The sequence below is a fragment of the Lepus europaeus genome, chromosome 10 (genome assembly GCF_033115175.1).
Source record: "Lepus europaeus isolate LE1 chromosome 10, mLepTim1.pri, whole genome shotgun sequence".
Lineage (NCBI taxonomy): Eukaryota > Metazoa > Chordata > Mammalia > Lagomorpha > Leporidae > Lepus > Lepus europaeus.
In genome coordinates, this window is record NC_084836.1 from 68514783 (window position 1) to 68533399 (window position 18617).

Genomic DNA, 18617 nt, shown 5'->3' on the forward strand with positions numbered 1-18617 from the left:
ACCTGTGTGGAGCTCCTGGCTCCTGGCTTTGGCATGGGCTGGCTTGGCAGCGGTGGCCATTTGGAGAGTGAATCAGCAAATGCAAGATCTCTCTCTTTCAGTTAAGTAGATAACTCTTTTTAAAAAACAGAATATAAATTATTTAATTAACTTATTTGAAAGGCAGAGAGATAGAGATGAAGCTCTCATCTGCTGGTTCACTCCCCACATGCTTACAATGACTGTGGCCGGGCTGGGCCAAAGCCAGGAGCTGGGAGCTCCCAGGTGGGTGACAGGAACTCAATTACTTGAGCCGTCACCACTGCCTCCCTGCCTTCCCTACACTGGGAAGCCTGGGCTGCCAGATGAGCAATTAGTAACTCTGGAATTTGTAATCAAATTTTACAATATTAAAATAACCTAAGGGGCAAATATCATAGCGCGGAGGTGACGCTTCTGTTTGGGACACCTTGCATGTGTGCGAGTCCCCGGCTCCTCTGATCCCTGTCTGGCTTCCTGCCAATGCACACCCCAGGGGTGGGGGACAGCAGATGATGGCTCAAGCACTGGGGTCCAAGCCACCTTTGTGGGAGATCCAGATGGAGTTCCAGGCTCCTGGATTTAGCCTGGACTAGTCCTGGGGAGTGAATCAGTCAATGGAAGGCTCATCCTTCCTCCCCCCTCTTACCCCTGCTCTGCCTTTCAAATAAACAACTTAAAAACAGAAAAGTCTACATAAACTATGTTCCAAGGTAAATGACTGTTTTCCCACTCTCCATTGGAGTTAACATTTAAGGTGTCAGGTAACTCTGACATCAGAAAGAACTTGGTAGGGGCCAGTGCTGTGGCATATAAGGTAAAGCCGCCACCTGCAGTGCTGGTATCCTATATGGGCACCAGTTTGAGTCCTGGCTGCTCCACTTCCAATCCAGCTCTCTGCTGTGGCCTGGGAAAGCAGTAGAAGATGGCCCAAGTCCTTGGGCCCCTGCACCCATGTGGGAGACCCAGAAGAAGCTCCTGGCTCCTGATCAGCTCAGCTCTGGCCGCTGCAGCCAATTGGGGAGTGAACCAGCGGATGGAAGACCCCTCTGTCTACCTCTCCTCTCTCTCTGTGTAACTCAGACTTAAAGGAACACAGACTCCCAGAGAGCCTGCTCCCCATCTCAAAAACGGGAATAATAATTTCCACTGGGTGCGCCTTACAGGATTTTTTTTAAGACGACATTAAATAATGCAAGTGAAATTAATTTGTAGCTTGTAAAAGGCTCCATACAAGTGAAAGGAGAAAGATTTTTTGCTTTTAAAGAAAAGGGTAGGAAGAGAGGGGACCACCTGGGAGATACTCAAATGCTTCTGAGTGTTTATCTGTGCAGTCGGTCACCAGCCGCTAAGGACAGATGGTTCTGGAACATTTCCTCCACACATGCGTCATGCTGGTTATACAGGCCTGGCTGCTGTCATGCTGTGTTAGAGCCCATTGAGGTGTTGGGACATGCTGCCCCCAAGGTGTCCACTGCGGGCGGGGGGGGTTGCTGGGCAGTTACGGGATTGGAGGTGGGAAGGATCGGGGCCTTGGAGGTTCTGAGAACTGAAAGGTTGGACAGAGAAAGGTGTAAACAGCTTAGAATTTAAAGGGCGGCTCAGAGATGGCTTTTCCCCAAGAGCAGGCGGAGACCCCGATGCAAACCCCTAGGCGAGTGAATTTGTGGAGCTACTATGATGTGCAGCTCTTCAGAGCCTGGCAACTGATTACATCTGAAATTCATCTCCTCCCCCCCAAACATCCGGCCTCCCCGTCCTTCCTTTATCTCCATTTCAATCCCTTTAAAAGTCTGGGTCCAGTTATCTCTGGTCTCCAACACCTCTCCCTGCCTGCCTCTCTGGGTTACGCACCTGCCACCTTGACATCACGCATGGATTGGCCTCTTTGGGAAAAAAAAAAAAATCACACATCGTGTGACCTTTTTTTTTTTTTTAAATGGAAAAAAATAAGATCTTTAAGTTCCAAGCTGTCTCCCTAGGAGGAGAGAAGAAGTGGGGGCAGGAGAAGCAATGGCAGCTCCAAACTGGCTCAGACTTTGGTCATTGGCAGTGGCATTCTCAAGTCGCCTGGGGTGGGGACAGAGGCTGTCAATCAAAGCGGGGGTGGGAAGAGACAGAATTCCAAGTGGAGAGAAAGGGTGGGAAGGGGAAGGAGAAGAGGGGGCTTGAAGAAATGGCAGCAGCACACAGGGTAGGGCCCAGGGGGTGGGCGTTAGAGGGAGATGGCTGGGGGGCATTAACCAGGGCAGCCCGAGGGACCAGGGACCGGGCGCCATGCCTAGCCTCCACCTCTCTCTGTTAAGTCCTTACACTGTGGTCGGTAGCTGCCTTATCTATTTTCACCTCTGGCAGGAGCCGGCCGCCGATGTGGGAGCCGGGGCCGCCGATGAGGGACACCACGCCGTTGCAGTCCACCGTGCTGTTGCGCTTGACGCTGCGCCGCAGGCTGGGGAAGATGCGCGACGAGCGGCTGCCCTGGCTGTAGCCGCTGTAGCCGCTGTAGCTGCTGCGGCGCTCGCGCGCCCGGATCGGGATGAAGAGCGAGTCGCGCCGGCCCTCGCTCTCCTCCACCGTGCTGTGCTCGTCGTCCGCGAACTCGTTCTCCGAGCCCGGGTCTCGGAAGCGCCCGGGCCCGCGGAAGCTGAAGATGCTGCTCTTGCTGTTGTGGCGGGAGAGGAAGGGCGAGCCGGGGATGCTGAGCAGCGACTGCAGGGGCAAGAGGGATCAAGAGTGAGAATGTGAGATCCAGCGGTCCCTGGACTCCCGGGGCCCAGCCCCCAGCCCAGGGACCAGAGCACAGGTGCATGTAGAACTTCTGGATGCAGGCGGCGCACCAGGACAGCGATTCAGGAATTCCCACACCCCTACCCCGCGCCCTCTCCCGCACATTGCACGCTCCACGCGGTACCCGCGATGCTCACACCGCACACCCTGTGTGGCTCCTCCTGCCAATCACGCGCCCCGTCCCACCCAGTGATAAAGCCGACTCAGTAACCTCCCCATGGGAAGTCTGAGTGACTGCCAACGGTACAACCCCCAGTGGAAACCAGCTGTGAATGACAGCGCTCTCAGCGTTGATATTTTCAAGTCGAATCTCCTTTGTGGCCTAATCCCCCCCACCCCCATTTCTCCTGCCAGTCCTCACTCCCTAGGGAATATGTTATGCACCTGGGTATTTTTGTGGCTTAATGTCTGCTACTGACCACCCTTGAACAACTTCTCTGCAACAGAAGCGTTACAAACTGTACTCAAAACGTGAGTCTCTCTGTGGCCAAGTCTCTGAGGAATTTAAAACTTCTCCTGACTTGTGTTACTGCAATGCTTATGAAAACCCTCGATCAAGCTACACAAATGTATTGCACTATTTATAAACAACTGGCTTTAAAGATAAAACATTACATATTTTATAATTGGATTTTTTTTTTGACAGGCAGAGTGGACAGTGAGAGAGAGAGAGACAGAGAGAAAGGTCTTCCTTTTTGCCGTTGGTTCACCCTCCAATGGCCGCTGCAGCCGGCGCACCGCGCTGATCTGAAGCCAGGAGCCAAGTGCTTCTCCTGGTCTCCCATGCGGGTGCAGGACCCAAGCACTTGGGCCATCCTCCACTGCACTCCTGGGCCATAGCAGAGAGCTGGCCTGGAAGAGGGGCAACCGGGACAGAATCCGGTGCCCCGACCGGGATTAGAACCCAGTGTGCTGGCACCACAGGCAGAGGATTAGCCTATTGAGCTGTGGCGCCAGTCATAATTGGCTTTCAACAGAAAATCATATTAGAATGCATTTCTCAAAGAGATGGATGGGATTTTTTTTTTGTCAACTAGAGGTTAAATATTTGCTGGTGGTATTACTTATCATTAGAATGAGATACTTTCTAGTATCCTTTTCACTGGAAGACTACTAGGAACAGAAGAATTATGTTATAGTACTACTATAGTAATTCTTCAAACTCCTTCCAAGTTATCTGCCAAAAATGACACAGCAAACCATCAGCAAAATTTATTATAATGATGTCTCAGCGAAAATTACATTAGTTCCTCTTTAAATTCTGTTGAAAACAAATCGTTAAAAGCCCAGCTCTTGCCAAGGGACTGGATACTTGGTTATTAGTGGCTTTGCTTCTCTTGATTTCTGCAAATGATTACTTATTTATATTGACAGGGGTTCCTCTTTCATGTAAAACTACCTAGTTTAACCAAACAGAAAAGCATGGAATAATCAAAATATCATTAATTTGTAATCAAATCATTCTAATCTCACAGGCTTTACCTGCAAGCTAGGCTCACTGCTTTATGAGACTGTCCACCACGTGATCCAAGGACGTCAGCCCACATGTTTGAACATGTGAACTCACTTTTCACTTTTAATAAATGTATGCAGATCTGAGTGACAGCCGCCCCACTGCTGAACTTCCAACACCCAGCACTCCCAATTATTAACTTTGATCTGAACAGAAATATCTAAGCAGTACTGCAAAAAGCCTGATGATGAACTAAAGCTCTCTGGATCCAGGGAAATGTTATAGATGCTAATTTTGTTAACTGTCCTTTCGTCCGGCATCCTAAAGATGACTACACCTCAGGACAAGGGAGCGGTGGGGTGAGAGGGACACGCTTTCCTCACGCAGGGAGGGAAGGGGGTGCTGGAAGGAGAAGCGGGAAGGGAGGATGGGTGAGGCCGTGGCCGTGGCCGAGGTGTGCAGGGCTGGCTCAGGCCCTGGGGTGCACTGTGTTAAAGGCCTGGAAAGCAAGCTCTTGAGACTGCGCTTAGAAAGTCCCCAAGAGCCTCACAGGGGGAGCCCGTCCAGTTGGAGGAAACTTGGCAAAGCACTGGCCTGAGACAGTCTGCCTGAGGGGGACTCTGAGGGAACTCTGACACCAATTTTTTAAGTGGATGAGACTTTTGCTTTAGGGTTTAGTGCTTTGCACCTCTTATCGCAGGAGGGGCTGTGGCAGCAGATCCCGTACCTGCTGGGGAGACCTATTCTGATGATAACTTCTGGTGAGAACCCTGAAGGGCCACAGGACTCCTCCTTACTTAATTCGTGCCCTTATCTCTTTGCTGTGGAGAATCCATTTCCGGTGCTACGCTCAAAATGCCTCCAGTTCCAGCAGCTCCTTAGAAGGTACAGAGCCCCCAGGCCCAGACCACTGCCTTTTCTTCAGGCAATTCTAGTTCTCTCCCAGTCCAGCCTCCCACCTGTGTCTCTGCCCGGGGACTCAGTCTCTTCCTGCTCTGGCTCTAAGCAGCCCACGTGCTTCTGAGATGCATGATTTGATCCCTAGGGGCCACATGGAGAAAACCAGTCACCAAGGAGCTCATTTTGCATGAATTGGTAAGTGTTTAGGGACTGTAAGATCTGCGGGCACTCTGGCTTTGCTCTCTGGCCCCACCTCCACCAGAGAGGATCCCAGACCCCTAGGAGCAGACTGGCCCTGGGTGACGCAGAGCAAGGGTTGGTGAGTGAGGCAGTTCAAGGAGGTGGTTGAGGCTGTAGCTTTGGATTGCCTGGTCTTCATGTGAGGAACTTCCTGTTCACAAAAATCTTTCCTGCAAAACCAGGGGTTTCTGCCCCCTTTTCCAGCCAGTGGCGTTATGGTTGCTGGCTTGGGAAAACAAGCCCTGGGGTGTTCAGGACTTGGGATGATGGCCCTCACATTCCATAGAAAAACTGCGCTTGGGGAGCTCAGGGCATCCGTGGGCTTGGAAAGATTCAGATGTCTGGAATGTCATCTGAATGTGTGTGTGTGTGTGTGTGGTTTAAAGGTTCTATTTCTATGTCAAAGTTAGTTTGTAAAATGTGACCTGGGGACCCCTGCTGGTCCCTGAGACTATTGTAGCAGGGCCCACAAGTTCAGAATTATGTCAGGTTAATAATGAGATGGGGGTCGGCGCTGTGACATAGCAGGTGAGGCCGCCGCCTACAGTGCTGGCATCCTGCGTGGGTGCCAGTTTGAGTCCTGGCTGCTCCACTTCCCATCCAGCTCTCTACTGTGGCCTGGGAAAGCAGTAGAAGATGGCGCAGGTCCTTGGGCCCCTGTACCTGCGTAGGAGACCCAGAAGAAGCTCCTGGTTCCTGGCTTCGGATCCGCACAGCCCCAGCTGTTGTGGTCAGTTGGGGAGTGAACCAGCAGATGGAAGACCTCTCTCTGTTTCTGTCTCTGCCTCTCTTTTTCTCTCTGTGTAACTCTTTCAATAAATGAATAAATCTTAAAAAAAAAAAGATATAGGGGGAATCCTAAGGCAAAAACTTTTGGGAATGGCTATGATAGGATAATAATTAAAATACTTTGCAAAACATTCTACATAAAATTTAGAAACTGTCTTGAGCATTATAAACAGAGGGTGGTGAGTAGGAGACAGGTGGGCAGGAGACACGCAAGTCACAGAAACTTACAGGTATCTGAACTGTGCCATGGGAAAGCCAAAGCCAACGGGAGAGGTGGTGGTGGTGGGGGCTGTGCAGGTGGGTGGAGAGGGGCAACAGACTCGCACACTCCAGCGTTGGCCAGGCCTGCTTCTAACACCTACTAGTCACATAACCCTGGAGAGAGCAGTTCATCTTGGGGTGGTCACTGGGCATAGCAGCCAAGACGCCACTTGAGGCGCCCGCATCCCACATCGGAGAGCCTGGGTTCGAGTCCTGACTCCACTCCTGTTTCCAGCTTCTTGCTAATACAAACCCTGGGAGGTGGCAGAGGATGGCTCGAGTAGCTGAGTCCCTGCCTGCCACCCACGTGGGAAGACTGGCATGGAGCTCCCGGCTTCTTGCTTCAGCAAGAAGTGGGGTTTTCTTTTCTTTTTTTTATGATTTATTTTATTTATTTGAAAGTCAGAGTTACACAGAGAGAGAAGGAGAAGCAGAGAAAGAGAGAGAGGTCTTCCATCCAATGGTTCACTCCCCAGTTGGCCGCAACAGCCAGAGCTGAGCCGATCTGAACCCAGGAGCCAGGAGCTTCTTCTGGGTCTCCCACGCAGGTGCAGGGGCCCAAGGACTTGGGCCATCTTCTGCTGTTTTCCCAGGCCACAGTGGAGAGCTGGATTGGAAGTGGAGCAGCCGGGACTCGAACCGGTGCCCATATGGGATGCTGGCACTGCAGGTGGCGGCTTTACCCACAACGCCACAGCGCTGGCCCCAGAAGTGGGGTCTTCTTAGGGGTGGTGTTTCTGGAGCAAAGCACAGGGGTGGAAGATGGGCATGGCATCAGGGGCGCATCTGGTGGGCATGGGGTGTGATAGCCAGAGACTGAAACACTGTATAAACACGGAGCAGGGCAACGCTGGGAATTCCGTGCTAGGGCTGTGGGACTTTAACCAAAGCAAACAGAATGTCTCTGATTAGGGGAACGCCCTCAACCTCCCACTAGCTCTTCTGCACTGTCAGTATTTTCTTCGAACACCCAACTCCTTCAATAAGATTTTTAATCCCCTGCACCTGTCAGGGTCATCGTCCTCAACCCCCTACCGCCCATCTGCAACCTTCTCCACCCCCCACTGTCCCGTTTTCCCAGCATTTCAGGGCACAAGGTACTGCCCAGTGCAGTTAAAGGCCACATCTGTCTCCACATCCTCCGTTTCCCACGCCCGCCCTCCATCTCCTGGACTGTCCAAGCGTGTACTTCTCCCTCTGGCCTCCCAACCCTTTAAAGAAGCGGGGTGGGAGGCAGGCACTCGCTGTCTCACTTCCCATCTGACATGGCTTCCCAGAGTCCTCGGTGCCTTCTTGGCCACCACGCCCAGCGGACACTTCCAGTTATCTCACCGAGCAGCTGCGTGAAATTCCAACGCACGCACCACTGCCCTGCCTCCTCTAACCCTTCCGCTCCCGGCTCTCCCGGCACCTCTGGGGCCCAGCATGCTCTTCCTGGGTCGGCCCCCCTCCTACACCTGTGCCCGCCAGCTGTCAGCGGCTCTGGCCCACTCACGCTGGGTGATCTCAGCAAGTCTCATGGTTTCAGCACCACTTCTCAGCTCGGGGCCTCTTCCCCTGGGCTATCATCTGACTATCTAGAGCTAGATTTGTCTCGAACACCTCTCCACTGGGCTTCCTAACAAACCACTCAAACCTGAGATGTCCAAACTGGAACACACTCGTACTTTCCTCCCAAACCTGGAATGTCGTTTCTTCCATCTTACAGCTGCCTCATCAACACACATCTATGTTGTCTGACTGATTCCTGTTTGGTCCTCAAGCCTTGGTTCAGACGCTCGGACGCTCAGGCAGTGCCTGCTACACAGATAGCAAGAGCTAGGCTCTGGCACCTGATCTGCTAATGGTATGAAAAAATAAAGAGGGGTCAGTGCTGTGGCATGGCAGGGTTAGAGCTACAGCCTGCAGTGCCAGCATCCCATATGGGTGCTGGTTCGAGTCCTGGCTGCTTCACTTCTGATCCAGCTCTCTGCTATGGCCTGGGAAAGCAGTAGAAGATGGCCCAAGTCCTTGGGCCCCTGCACCCCGCGTGGGAGACCCGGAAGAAGCTCCCGGCTCCTGGCTTCGGATCAGCACAGCTTTGGCTGTTGCAGCCAATTGGGGAGTGAACCAGCAGATAGAAGACCTCTCTCTCTCTTTGCTTCTCCTTCTCTCTCTGTGTAACCCTTTCAAATAAATAAAATAAATCTTAAAAAAAATTAAAGATTAGAGAAAACAAAACCATAGTGGCCAACCACAGTGGAACGAAGTAACAACCGGGTTAAGGTTAATGGGGATAGAGAGAGGTTCATGGGGATGGGAGCAGGAGATTGTGCTGTGATAGAAGGCAAAAAAGTAATAAATAAATAAATAAATATGAACTGGGCAGTGAGAGCTACAAGGAAGAGGCACACAGTGACTCATCTTTGGGAACAAAGAAACGATGCTGAGGACAGTGCCACGGGCAGGGATATGCCCTGTTCTCCACCTACACCCTGGCCACATTCCTTTAAAATGGGCAGTGGAACGGAATCCAATCCAACCCCTTGGGGACTTGGGTAGTCTTTTTTTGATAACCCGAGCTATCTATTTTATGATGATGTTTATAGCAACAGAACCGGCCACCAGTTATCCACGAGGCCTCTCCCCTTTCTCCCAGTTCCCCTTAGGTATTAAGGCTGGAGAAAACCGGAGGCGTTCAATGCACGGCTCGGCTAATTTTTCCGCCTGACTCCGTGTCCCTGGAATAATTAATTACCAGAACAGGCCATGCTCCAATCAGGTCTCCTCCGGAGCTTCAGGGTTCCTGCTGCTATTTTTACTGACGACGGGTGACACGAGATTCCTAAGCAGAGGCGTCTGGGTGCATTCTGTGCCTCGGTGCTCAGGGGGAGACGCGGGCCGGCGCGGAACCCACCCGTGCGTTCTCGGGCAGGGCAGGGCAGCACAGGGCCAGCCGCACCCGCCGGAAGTGCCTCCGCCCCGGGGACGCTCACCTGGTTCATGATGGAGAATTTCCTCCCAATCCTGTTGTCCGGCAGCCGGAAGCCCTTCCTCCGCAGCCCGTCCTCCGACTCGGACTTGAACACCTTCTCGGGGTCCCCCTTCTCCTCGCCCTCCGATAGCTCCTTCTGCTTCCTCTTCTTCCTCCGGTTCCGCCGCTCCTTGGCGCTCTTGGAACTCAGCTTGGAAATCTCGGACGAGCTCCGCGGGGAGCCGACCCCCTCCTCCCCTTCTTCCTCGATGGCATCCTCTGACACGGTCCCTGCCGAGGTGGCCATGGCGGCAGCCTAGGAGAGGAGCCACAGTCACATTTGAGACCAGAAGTTTCCTTCCCCCCAAAAGTCGGTCGCAGTTAGCAGCCGGCACCCCCTTTTCCACAGGGATAACAGGGCGGGGAACCAGGAGGAGGGCAGCGCCACCTGCTGGTGGACACCGCGGCCACAGCCTGGCCACCTGCACCGGCCCTTCATTGGCGAGAGCAGAACCCACAGCGCCGATCTTGGGGCTTGCTCTTTGGAGTATCTCGGCCAAGGATGCGACTGCCTTCTCAGCACCACAGGCCGCTTTGTGAGAACCTTCTGGAAATGAACGCTAGGAAACCACGTTACTTAGATGCTAGGGATGCAACCACGGTTGCTTGTGTTTGAACAAGGTTCAGCAAGTGAGGGTGGGAGATCATTTTGCCTGTATCCTCTTTTCCATTGGCAACAATGTTTTCTGTGAGCAGAGGGAACCTCTGCAGGGGCTCCTCCTGTTTTTCTCCGTGATAGGCAACGATGCTTAGATGAAGCACTCCAGAAACTGCCCTGCTGCCTACGTTTTCCTTCCAGCTGACCAGTTGGGAAATTCAACAAAAGGTCACGTCCGCAAATGATCTGGCCGCTAAGACAAACAGACCAATTGGATCAACCATGCGTAGGGGTCCCTTGGGTTCTTTTCATCAGACCGGCGAGCTCTGCGTGGCGGTGTGCCTACACAGCAACACCCAGAGGCAGCCTCGGTCACCGGGATCCGCCCGAAGCCCAGGGCAGGCAAAAAGCCCACCACCGACCTGTGCCTCTTCCTGCTGCTTCTTCAGCTGCTCCAACATGGCCTTGAATTCCGCCTCTTTCTGCTCAGCCTCCTCCAGCGTGGCCTGGTTCTGCTCCTCGTAAGCCATGGCCACCACAGCCAAGATCAAGTTCACCAGGTAGAAGGATCCCACAAAGATGACCAGGACGAAGAAAATCATGTATGTTTTGCCGGCTGCTCGCAGAGTCTGCAAAAGCAGAGATCATTTTCTGAGTCAGCTGCGTCAACTTAACAGGGCCGGGAAGGCTCTGTGGGCCTTTTGAATGGGGACAGCCCGTCCTGTCTGGGATACACGGCGTCCCCACTGGTCACACAGCCTCATCCTCAGCTCACGGTAAATGGCACAATGGCACTATTAACCTCCACCCATGGTAACAGAGAAATCCCCTCCTGTTACCAAATTCTCCCCACATCCTCATTACACAGAAAAGTGCCTTCTTCTTTTTTTTTTTTTTTACTTTCAGGGAAAAATGCGCTGAGTTAAGAATTCTATTTGACTTCAGTGGCTGGCTGGAAGACAGTTTTAAAGGAAAGAATGCAAGACTTTGCCTCGTTTATCTACTGGTCCTCAAAGAACATTAACAAATTCCCTCCTGGGAACCAGGTCCCAGTCACAGGAGGTCCCCTTCTTGAGTGACACCCTACCTTATCTTTTTGCAATAGGGTACATTTCAAAAAGAGAGACAGGGCATAAAAGATAGCGGGAAGAAAAGAAGAAGACCCTGGGCTCCTTCTTTTCACTAACAGTGAGCACATGGCCATCTAAGAACAACTGGGTTTTAGAACAAGTACATGTGACCATATTCCCCAATTTTTATCTTTATTTCTCTCCCTCACAAGTATTCAATGGAGGGCCGGTGTTGTGGTGCAGCAGGTTAAGCTGCTGCCTGCAAAGCCAGCATCCTACATCAAGGCACAGGTTCGAGTCCTGGCTGCTCTGCCTCCAATCCAGCTCCCTGCTGGTGCAGCTGGGAAAGCAGCGGAGGATGCCCCGAGTGCTTGGGTCCCTGGCACCCATATAGGAGAACCTAGATGGGAGTTCCATGCTCCTGGCTTGGGCATAGCCCAGCCCTGGCTGTTGCAGCCATTTGGGGAGTGAACCAGCGGATGAAAAAATCTTTCTGTCTCTCTCTCTTCTCTCTGCCTTTCAAAATAAATGTTTTTAAAGTAATTTAAATAATGGCACATAGCACCAGTCACAAATATTTTATGGGAAAGACTTGCATCTGAGTGAACTGTCCAGTAGAAAAGGGAGAACTCATTTGGTGGGGTGAACGGGGAGCTTTCCTTAAAGAGGTCCCTCCGTCTGTCACAGGGGCGTGATTTTATCACCAGCTGCCGGAGTCACAGAGAAAATTAAGGGACTGCTGTGGGACTCTGAGGCTGGGAGAGCCTGGGCAGTCGCCTGCAGCTCCTCTTCCATTCCAGCCAGCAAACTTCAGCACTGTGCCCGGAGTCACGGAGTCACCCAACAGAATGGGACTCAGCCTGCTTTCAGCTGTGCCAACTCCAGATGCGTTACAAATCCCAGACATGGAGATACGCTCAGACTCCCAAGGTCCCTGTGTGCAGACAGCCCATCTCTATAACATCTGGCACAGGACCGTGCACAGGGAAGTATTCAGTATTTTTTTTTAGATGCCCTGAGCCCCAAACCCAAAACGAGAGGGTGAACTAACAGGAAGTAGGCAGAGACAGCAGATTCCTGGGCTGGGTAAGAAGCTGCCATGGTGGAGAGAGCTTTGACAGCTCCACGTGCCTGTGCATCCAAGACGCAAGGCATGGGAGCCAGCAGAACTCGCTGGACACGTGACTTACTTAACATGGAAAGAAATCTACCCCCGGGGGGTCCCACTGGACAGCTCCCCCATGGCCCTCCTGCACAGAAAGCCCCCAGCCCACCTGCCCTCGTGCAAACTCCACCACCAGAGAGAGAGAGAGAGAGAGAGAGAGAGAGAGAGAGAGGGAGGAGAGGGATTACTCACCAGCTGATACAAGTTTTCCCAATAGTCCTGGGTCATTAGGCGAAACAGCGCCAGGAAGGCCCAGCTGAAGGTGTCGAAGCTCGTGTACCCGTAGTTGGGGTTCCTGCCCGCCTTCATGCACTGGTAGCCCTCCGGGCATTGCCTGCAGACAGAACGGGCACTTCAGCACTGGTCAAAAGCACCCGCTCATCCACGCCCTCCAAGAGGGCGAATACTGTGACTCCTCCCACTCCAGGACAAGGGACAGCGCGAAGAGCCAGGCCAACAGATTAGAGGGCAAGAGAAAGAGACACAAGTAGGCACGCAGCTAGTAGGAAGTTGGGAAGGGGCAGGCCAGGTCCGAACCAGCAGATCCCTTAGGAATGTGGCTTCCCATGCTCTTCCCCAAACTTAGGAATTGCCCGCTCTACAGGTGGCGTCTGTGCTTCTGTGCGTCTGCGCTGTAAGCGGTGAGGCCAGGGGGTTCTTGTGCCTGCCCCGAGTGTGAGGGCCGCTGTCCTAGATTCCTTCCGGCAGGCAAGTCAGCCAATCCAAGCTCAAGCCAGCTACCGCCTCCCGTGCCAAGGGCCCCGGGAGTACCTCTTCATGGTCTCGGCTCTCCTGGCCCTCACCGTTGACAGCCTAGCTCATGCTGGGGTGCCAGAGACCCCCTGGTTACACGACTTTCTCTGCTTCTGGACTCACCAGCTGTGCCTTGCCATGTGGTCTTTAGTATCTACCTCGGTACGGGGAATTCGGTGGGCTTGGTGGCTGCTGGGGCCGTGTTAAAGCACAGTGCCTACTATACCCATTTTATGGGAGAAGGAGTTGAGGCTCAGCGGAGTTGAGTGGCTTCCAGAGGTCGCAGGGCTGGACGCAGCAGAATCATGACACATGCACCTCTGGGCCCTCACCTATGTGAGGTCAGGACTGGTGGATTCCCGGTCACCCCTGGGTGACACTGTCCTCACTCTATACTGTGTTACTTTTGTGACACCATCTGGTGTTACAGAATCTATCCTCCCCCTGCCCCGTACCTCCCGCAGCCAGCTACAGGTGCAATGTCCACTTTGGATGGGTAAATATGAAACAGAAAGAGAATCTGACCCCGACTGTAAGAGCTACCACGTGGGCACAAAGGAAGGTTGAAAACACCACCCAATCTGATCCACTAACAAGAGGCACAGTGTTTTTAAGGCCAGAGAACCAAAGGAGCCGAGCTAACTTACCCAGCGTCGGAGCTGTTCCCGCACAGTAAGGGTTCCAGCATGCCAGGAACTATGTAAAAATTTGCTAGGGAAGTGTGAAGAGGGAAGAAAGGAACAGGCAGGTTTAGGTGGACCAGAGATAGAGTTACACTGTTCCTAAGGAGCCAATGGCCTCAGCTCCTAGTAACCTTCCCTGACCACAGTGAAAGCAGCCATGGATCCGCTCTCAGCAGAATCCCCAAGTGTTCCGGTTCCTCCAACAACAGGGTGAGAACTCCCTAACTGCAACCGGATGGCACAGCCTGACTCCCTGGGCCTGGTGGGTGACAAAGGCCGTATAGGATAAACAATGCTCATGGGGCTGGCGCTGTGGCGTGGCAGGTAAAGCTGCTGCCTGTGGTGCCAGCATCCCATATGGGCGCCAGTTCAAGACCTGGCTGCTCCACTTCCAATCCAACTCCCTGCTAATGCACCTGGGAAAGCAGTGGGAGATGGCCCAAATGCTTGGGCCCCTGCACCCACATGGGGGACCCAGAAGAAGCTACTGGCTCCTGGCTTTGGATCAGTCCAGCTCCAGCTGTTGTGGCCACTTGAGGAGTGAACCAGCAGATGGAAGACCTCTTTAACTCTGTCTTTTGACAGGCAGAGTTAGACAGTGAGAGAGAGACAGAAAGGTCTTCCTTCCGTTGGTTCACCCCCCAAATGGCCGCTACGGCCAGCGTGCTGCACCGATGCAAAGCCAGGAGCCAGGTGCTTCTCCTGGTCTCCCATGGGGTGCAGGGCCCAAGCACTTGGGCCATCCTCCACTGCACTCCCGGGCCACAGCAGAGAGCTGGCCTGGAAGAGGGGCAACCGGGACAGAATCCGGCACCCCGACCGAAACTAGAACCTGGTGTGCCGGCGCCGCAGGTGGAGGATTAGTTTAGTGAGCTGCGGCGCTGGCCGAATAAATAAATCTTAAAAAACAAAACAAAAAAAAAAAAACCAAAGAAACCCACTCACATTCCACAGGGACATTGGGAACTAAATGTTTAAATATCCCAGGGAACCCAGCCAGGGGAAAAAGAATGAATTTGATTTCACCCGGCTTGGAAGCTTGAATTTCGAAGTGGATTCCAGGGGCATACGCAAAGATGCTCTCAAGTCCTGCCTGCTTGCAAGAGGCTAGGCCAGGACCAATGGCGGGGGCTGCTGTCAGAGGCCCGTGCTCCCTCTACTCCCAGGGAATGGGGACACCTGCCCGGCCGCCCGCCTTCCCCCTGGGGCCTAACCGCTCTTTGGAGGCCGGGGCTGGCTTGGTGCCGCCCCACGGAGGAGGAGCCACCTACTTTTGTTGTTGATGTACTCCTCCCAGTCAAAGCCTTTGGTGCCATTTTCCAGGTAGCTCTCGTTGAAGTTGATAGGCCACACGACACACTTGTTCCGCAGGTTCCCCATGAACAGCTGTAGGCCAATCAAGGCGAACACGCTCAGGCAGAACACAGTCAGGATCATCACGTCCGACAGCTTCTTCACCGACTGGATCAGGGCGCCCACGATGGTCTTGAGGCCTGTGGACACAGCACCCCGGCACCGGCCTCAGTCCCCAGCCCTTCCCCACCTCCCCACCCACTCACCCCTACCCCCCGCCCTCCCGGCCGCTGGCGTCTGCTCTTCCCTGCGGGCCTCAGGACCTTCACACATGCTGTTCCCTTCCACCTGCATTCTACCTGCCTAACGGCTGCTTACTCTTCAGGCGTCAGTGTAAATACCACCTCCTCCAGGAAGCCCTCCCTGACAACCCTCCTTCCTCTGCTGTTATCAGTCTCTGGGAGTTCAGATAAGGAGCACCTTATACTTCCTCCGGCATAGGGATTGCTATGATGATGAATTCTCCATGACTGTTTTGTTCACGGCTGTCTCTACAGTGCCTATCCCGCCGCGGGCACGCGGGACACATTTGTTGAGGCAGCAAATAGAAGACGAGGGATCAAGGAGGCTTTTAGTTTGGAAAGGAACACTGGGGAGCTTGAGTGCCCACAGCAAGCAAGAAGGCTCAGTAACAATCCCTGCACATTGTAGAGGTCAGCTCTGAACTCAGGATTCAGTTTGCCTTTCCATTAAGGGACGTGTCCCCCTTCAACGACGACGACCTTTGCTCTGTCCCAGGGGAAAGACAAAACTTGAGCTTTGCAAGCCACGGGTTCCCACTTAAAGCTAAAGAAGGGAGACTTCGTGACAGCGCGAGGAGCGGTCGTAGGGGGCTCCGTGCTCTAGGGACCGGAACAAGCCTGCGTGGGGCTCTCCTGGGCTGGGACACCAGGCTGCCCGCAGGACACAGATCTCTGAGTTCACGCATGGCTCTCCTCGGCACGCTCAGACACCAGGCGATCTGACAGGCACGGAGCCCTCCCGGAGGCCAAAGCACCAGGCAGACCCAGGCCTCAGCAGGGCTCCCATGCAGGCCTGACCTTGGAAGACCACTCCTTTCAGCCAAGCTACTGGTGTCTCCTTGCAGGACCTGAGCCATACAGCTCTAGGGATCTCAGTGGTTCATTTTACAATGGGGGACAAGTGGTTGAGTATCATGGGGCTGCTGCAAGGATTAGACATCGCTCAGGGAAAACACGGCACCTGGCCCACGCACTGCCCTCTGCCAAGGGACCCGGCTGGGATGACGCACTGTGCGGCTGACTGCACAGGAGGCCGGCGCTCTAGGGGGGGATGGCTGTGAATGTAAGAAGCCAGAATTCCGTAAGCCGAGCTCAGTAGCAGTAGTGGGTGCTGTGCCTCGCACAGACCCGGGCACAGGGCAGGCACTCTGGATTTTACTGAAGAAGCAAGTGAATGAGAAATCTCTCACACACAGAGCCCAGAAAAGAGAGCCCAGGATTAGACTTCGCAGGTGCAGGGTGTGCAGGGCTCGCTGGGACTTCCTGCAGCCTCCCCAGGGACGAGGAAGCAAGGCCCTTCCAGCCGGAGTCCCTGCCTCCTCCCAGGGCTGGGCAGAACGAACAGCAGGCAGGGAAACAAGAGTGGGAACTCTGTCCCTGGCTCAGTCGTGAGGGCCACTGTGTGCAGAGCGGACTTCAGGTCACCTCTCGGGCTCACGCTGCCGGCTGCAGAGTGCGGGACACACACACAGGTCCACATGGCAGCAGACACTGCAGGGCACGTGGCCAATCTTCCCTAGAAGCCTCAAAAAGCAAGATGAGGGGCAGGTGTCGTGGCACAGCGTGAAGCCATCATTCGGGATGCCCGCAACCCGATGCCTGGTTCCAGTCCTGGCTCCTCCAGGTTCCTGCCGATGCACAGATGATGGCTCAGGTGCTCGAGTCACTGACACCCAGGTGAGAGACCCGGAGAGAGTTCCTGGCTCCTGGCTTCAGCCTGGCCTAGGCATTTGCAGATGAGAACCAGTAGGTGAAGGATCTTTTCTCTCTCTCTCTCTCCCTCCCCCACCCTACCCCTCCCTCTCTTCCTTTAGAATAAAAAATAAAGAAATAAAACATTCAAAGAATAGGGCAGAGATTTTAATTTGTTGGAGGTGAAGTGGCTGACAGTGCAAACTTGTCTTTCATACCTAAGGTACCAGGGAGCTGCTTCGCAGTACACAGCCAGGTGGGAGGCACGGGTGGCCTGACCCAGGAGGCCGCCGGGAGGTGAGCGCGCCAGTCCCCTACTGCGGAACTGAGGTCTGCGCAGCTGCGGATGAACACAGTAGTCCTCTTGGGGCTGGCACTGTGGCTAAGCCTCTGCCTGTGACGCCAGCATCCCATACGGGCACAGGTTCTACTCCTGGCTGCTCCACTTCCAGTCCAGCTCTCTGCTATGGCCTGGGAAAGCAGTAGAAGATGGCCCAAGTCCTTGGGCCCCTGCACCCACTTGGGAGACTGGGAAGAAGCTCCTAGCTCCTGAATTTGGATCGATCCAGCTCTGCCTGTTGTGACCATCTGGGGAGTAAACCAGCGGATGGAAGACCTCTCTCTTTCTCTCTCTCTCTGCCTCTGCTTCTCTGTATCTCTCTCAAACAAATAATCTTTTTTTTTTTTTTTTTAACCCACAGCCTGTGACTCTGGCATCCCATAGGGGTGCCAGTTCTAGTCTTGGCTGCTCCACTTTTTTTTTTTTTTTTTTTTTTTGACAGGCAGAGTTAGACAATGAGAGAGACAGAAAGGTCTTCCTTTCCGTTGATTCACCCCTCAAGGGGCTGCTGTGGCTGGCGTGCTGTGCCAATCTGAAGCCAGGAGCCAAGTACTTCCTCCTGGTCTTCCATGTGGGTGCAGGGCCCAAGCACTTGGGCCATCCTCCACTGCCTTCCCGGGCCACAGCAGAGAGCTGGACTGGAAGAGGAGCAACCGGGCTAGAACCCGGGGTGCCAGTGCCGTAGGCGGAGGATTAGCCAAGGGAGCCACGGCGCCGGCCTCAAATAAATAATCTTTAAAAATAAAAATAGTCCTCGTGGTGTTCGCCTGGGTTAGGAAGAGGGTCTGGGTCCACAAAGCAGCTGGCTTGTTGTTTTGAAAGTCAGGAACTTTACAAAGAGTACTTGAAGCGGCAGGGAAGCACAGCTGCTGGGGTCTTCCCCGCTCCTTTGGAAAGAGCTCACTTAGCTCTGTCTCTTCTCAACACCGGTGGTCACTCAAGGCCCTGCCCATTGCTATTTCTTTCCTGCCTCCCTCCCTCCCTTCCTTCCTCTTTTTATCTGTCTGAAAGGGAGAGAGAGGAAGAGAAAGAGATTTTCCATCTGCTGGTTCACTCCCCAAATGCCCACAACAGTCAGGGCTGGGCCACGCCAAAGCCAGGAGCCAAGAACTCCGCCTGGGTCTCCCAGGTTAGTGGCAGGGGCCCAAGCACTTGAGCCATAACCTGTCACCTCCCAGAGTGTGTGGAGTTGAGACTGCATCCCAGGCACTCCCTTATGAGATGCAGCGTCCCAGGCAGCGGCTTCACCTGCTGTGCCTC

The 18617-nt window shown here is 53.7% G+C and overlaps 1 protein-coding gene across 9 annotated transcripts in view; it reads right to left on the bottom strand.

The window, feature by feature from the left end:
• The window catches only part of SCN8A (sodium voltage-gated channel alpha subunit 8), a 103744-nt gene that overhangs the window by 53245 nt on the left and 31882 nt on the right, over window positions 1-18617 (bottom strand). For 5 of the 9 annotated variants that reach the window (XM_062202205.1, XM_062202201.1, XM_062202204.1 and 2 more), the window contains exons 6-11: window positions 15002-15223; window positions 13695-13758; window positions 12487-12628; window positions 10482-10688; window positions 9424-9717; window positions 2365-2727 (exon numbers count right to left, since the gene is read on the bottom strand). In XM_062202205.1, the coding sequence (XP_062058189.1) occupies window positions 2365-2727; window positions 9424-9717; window positions 10482-10688; window positions 12487-12628; window positions 13695-13758; window positions 15002-15223 (1292 nt within the window). Of the gene's footprint in view, window positions 1-2331; window positions 2728-9423; window positions 9718-10481; window positions 10689-12486; window positions 12629-13694; window positions 13759-15001; window positions 15224-18617 lie in introns of all 9 variants that reach the window. The other 4 variants (XM_062202207.1, XM_062202208.1, XM_062202200.1 and 1 more) reach the window with 2 other exon arrangements.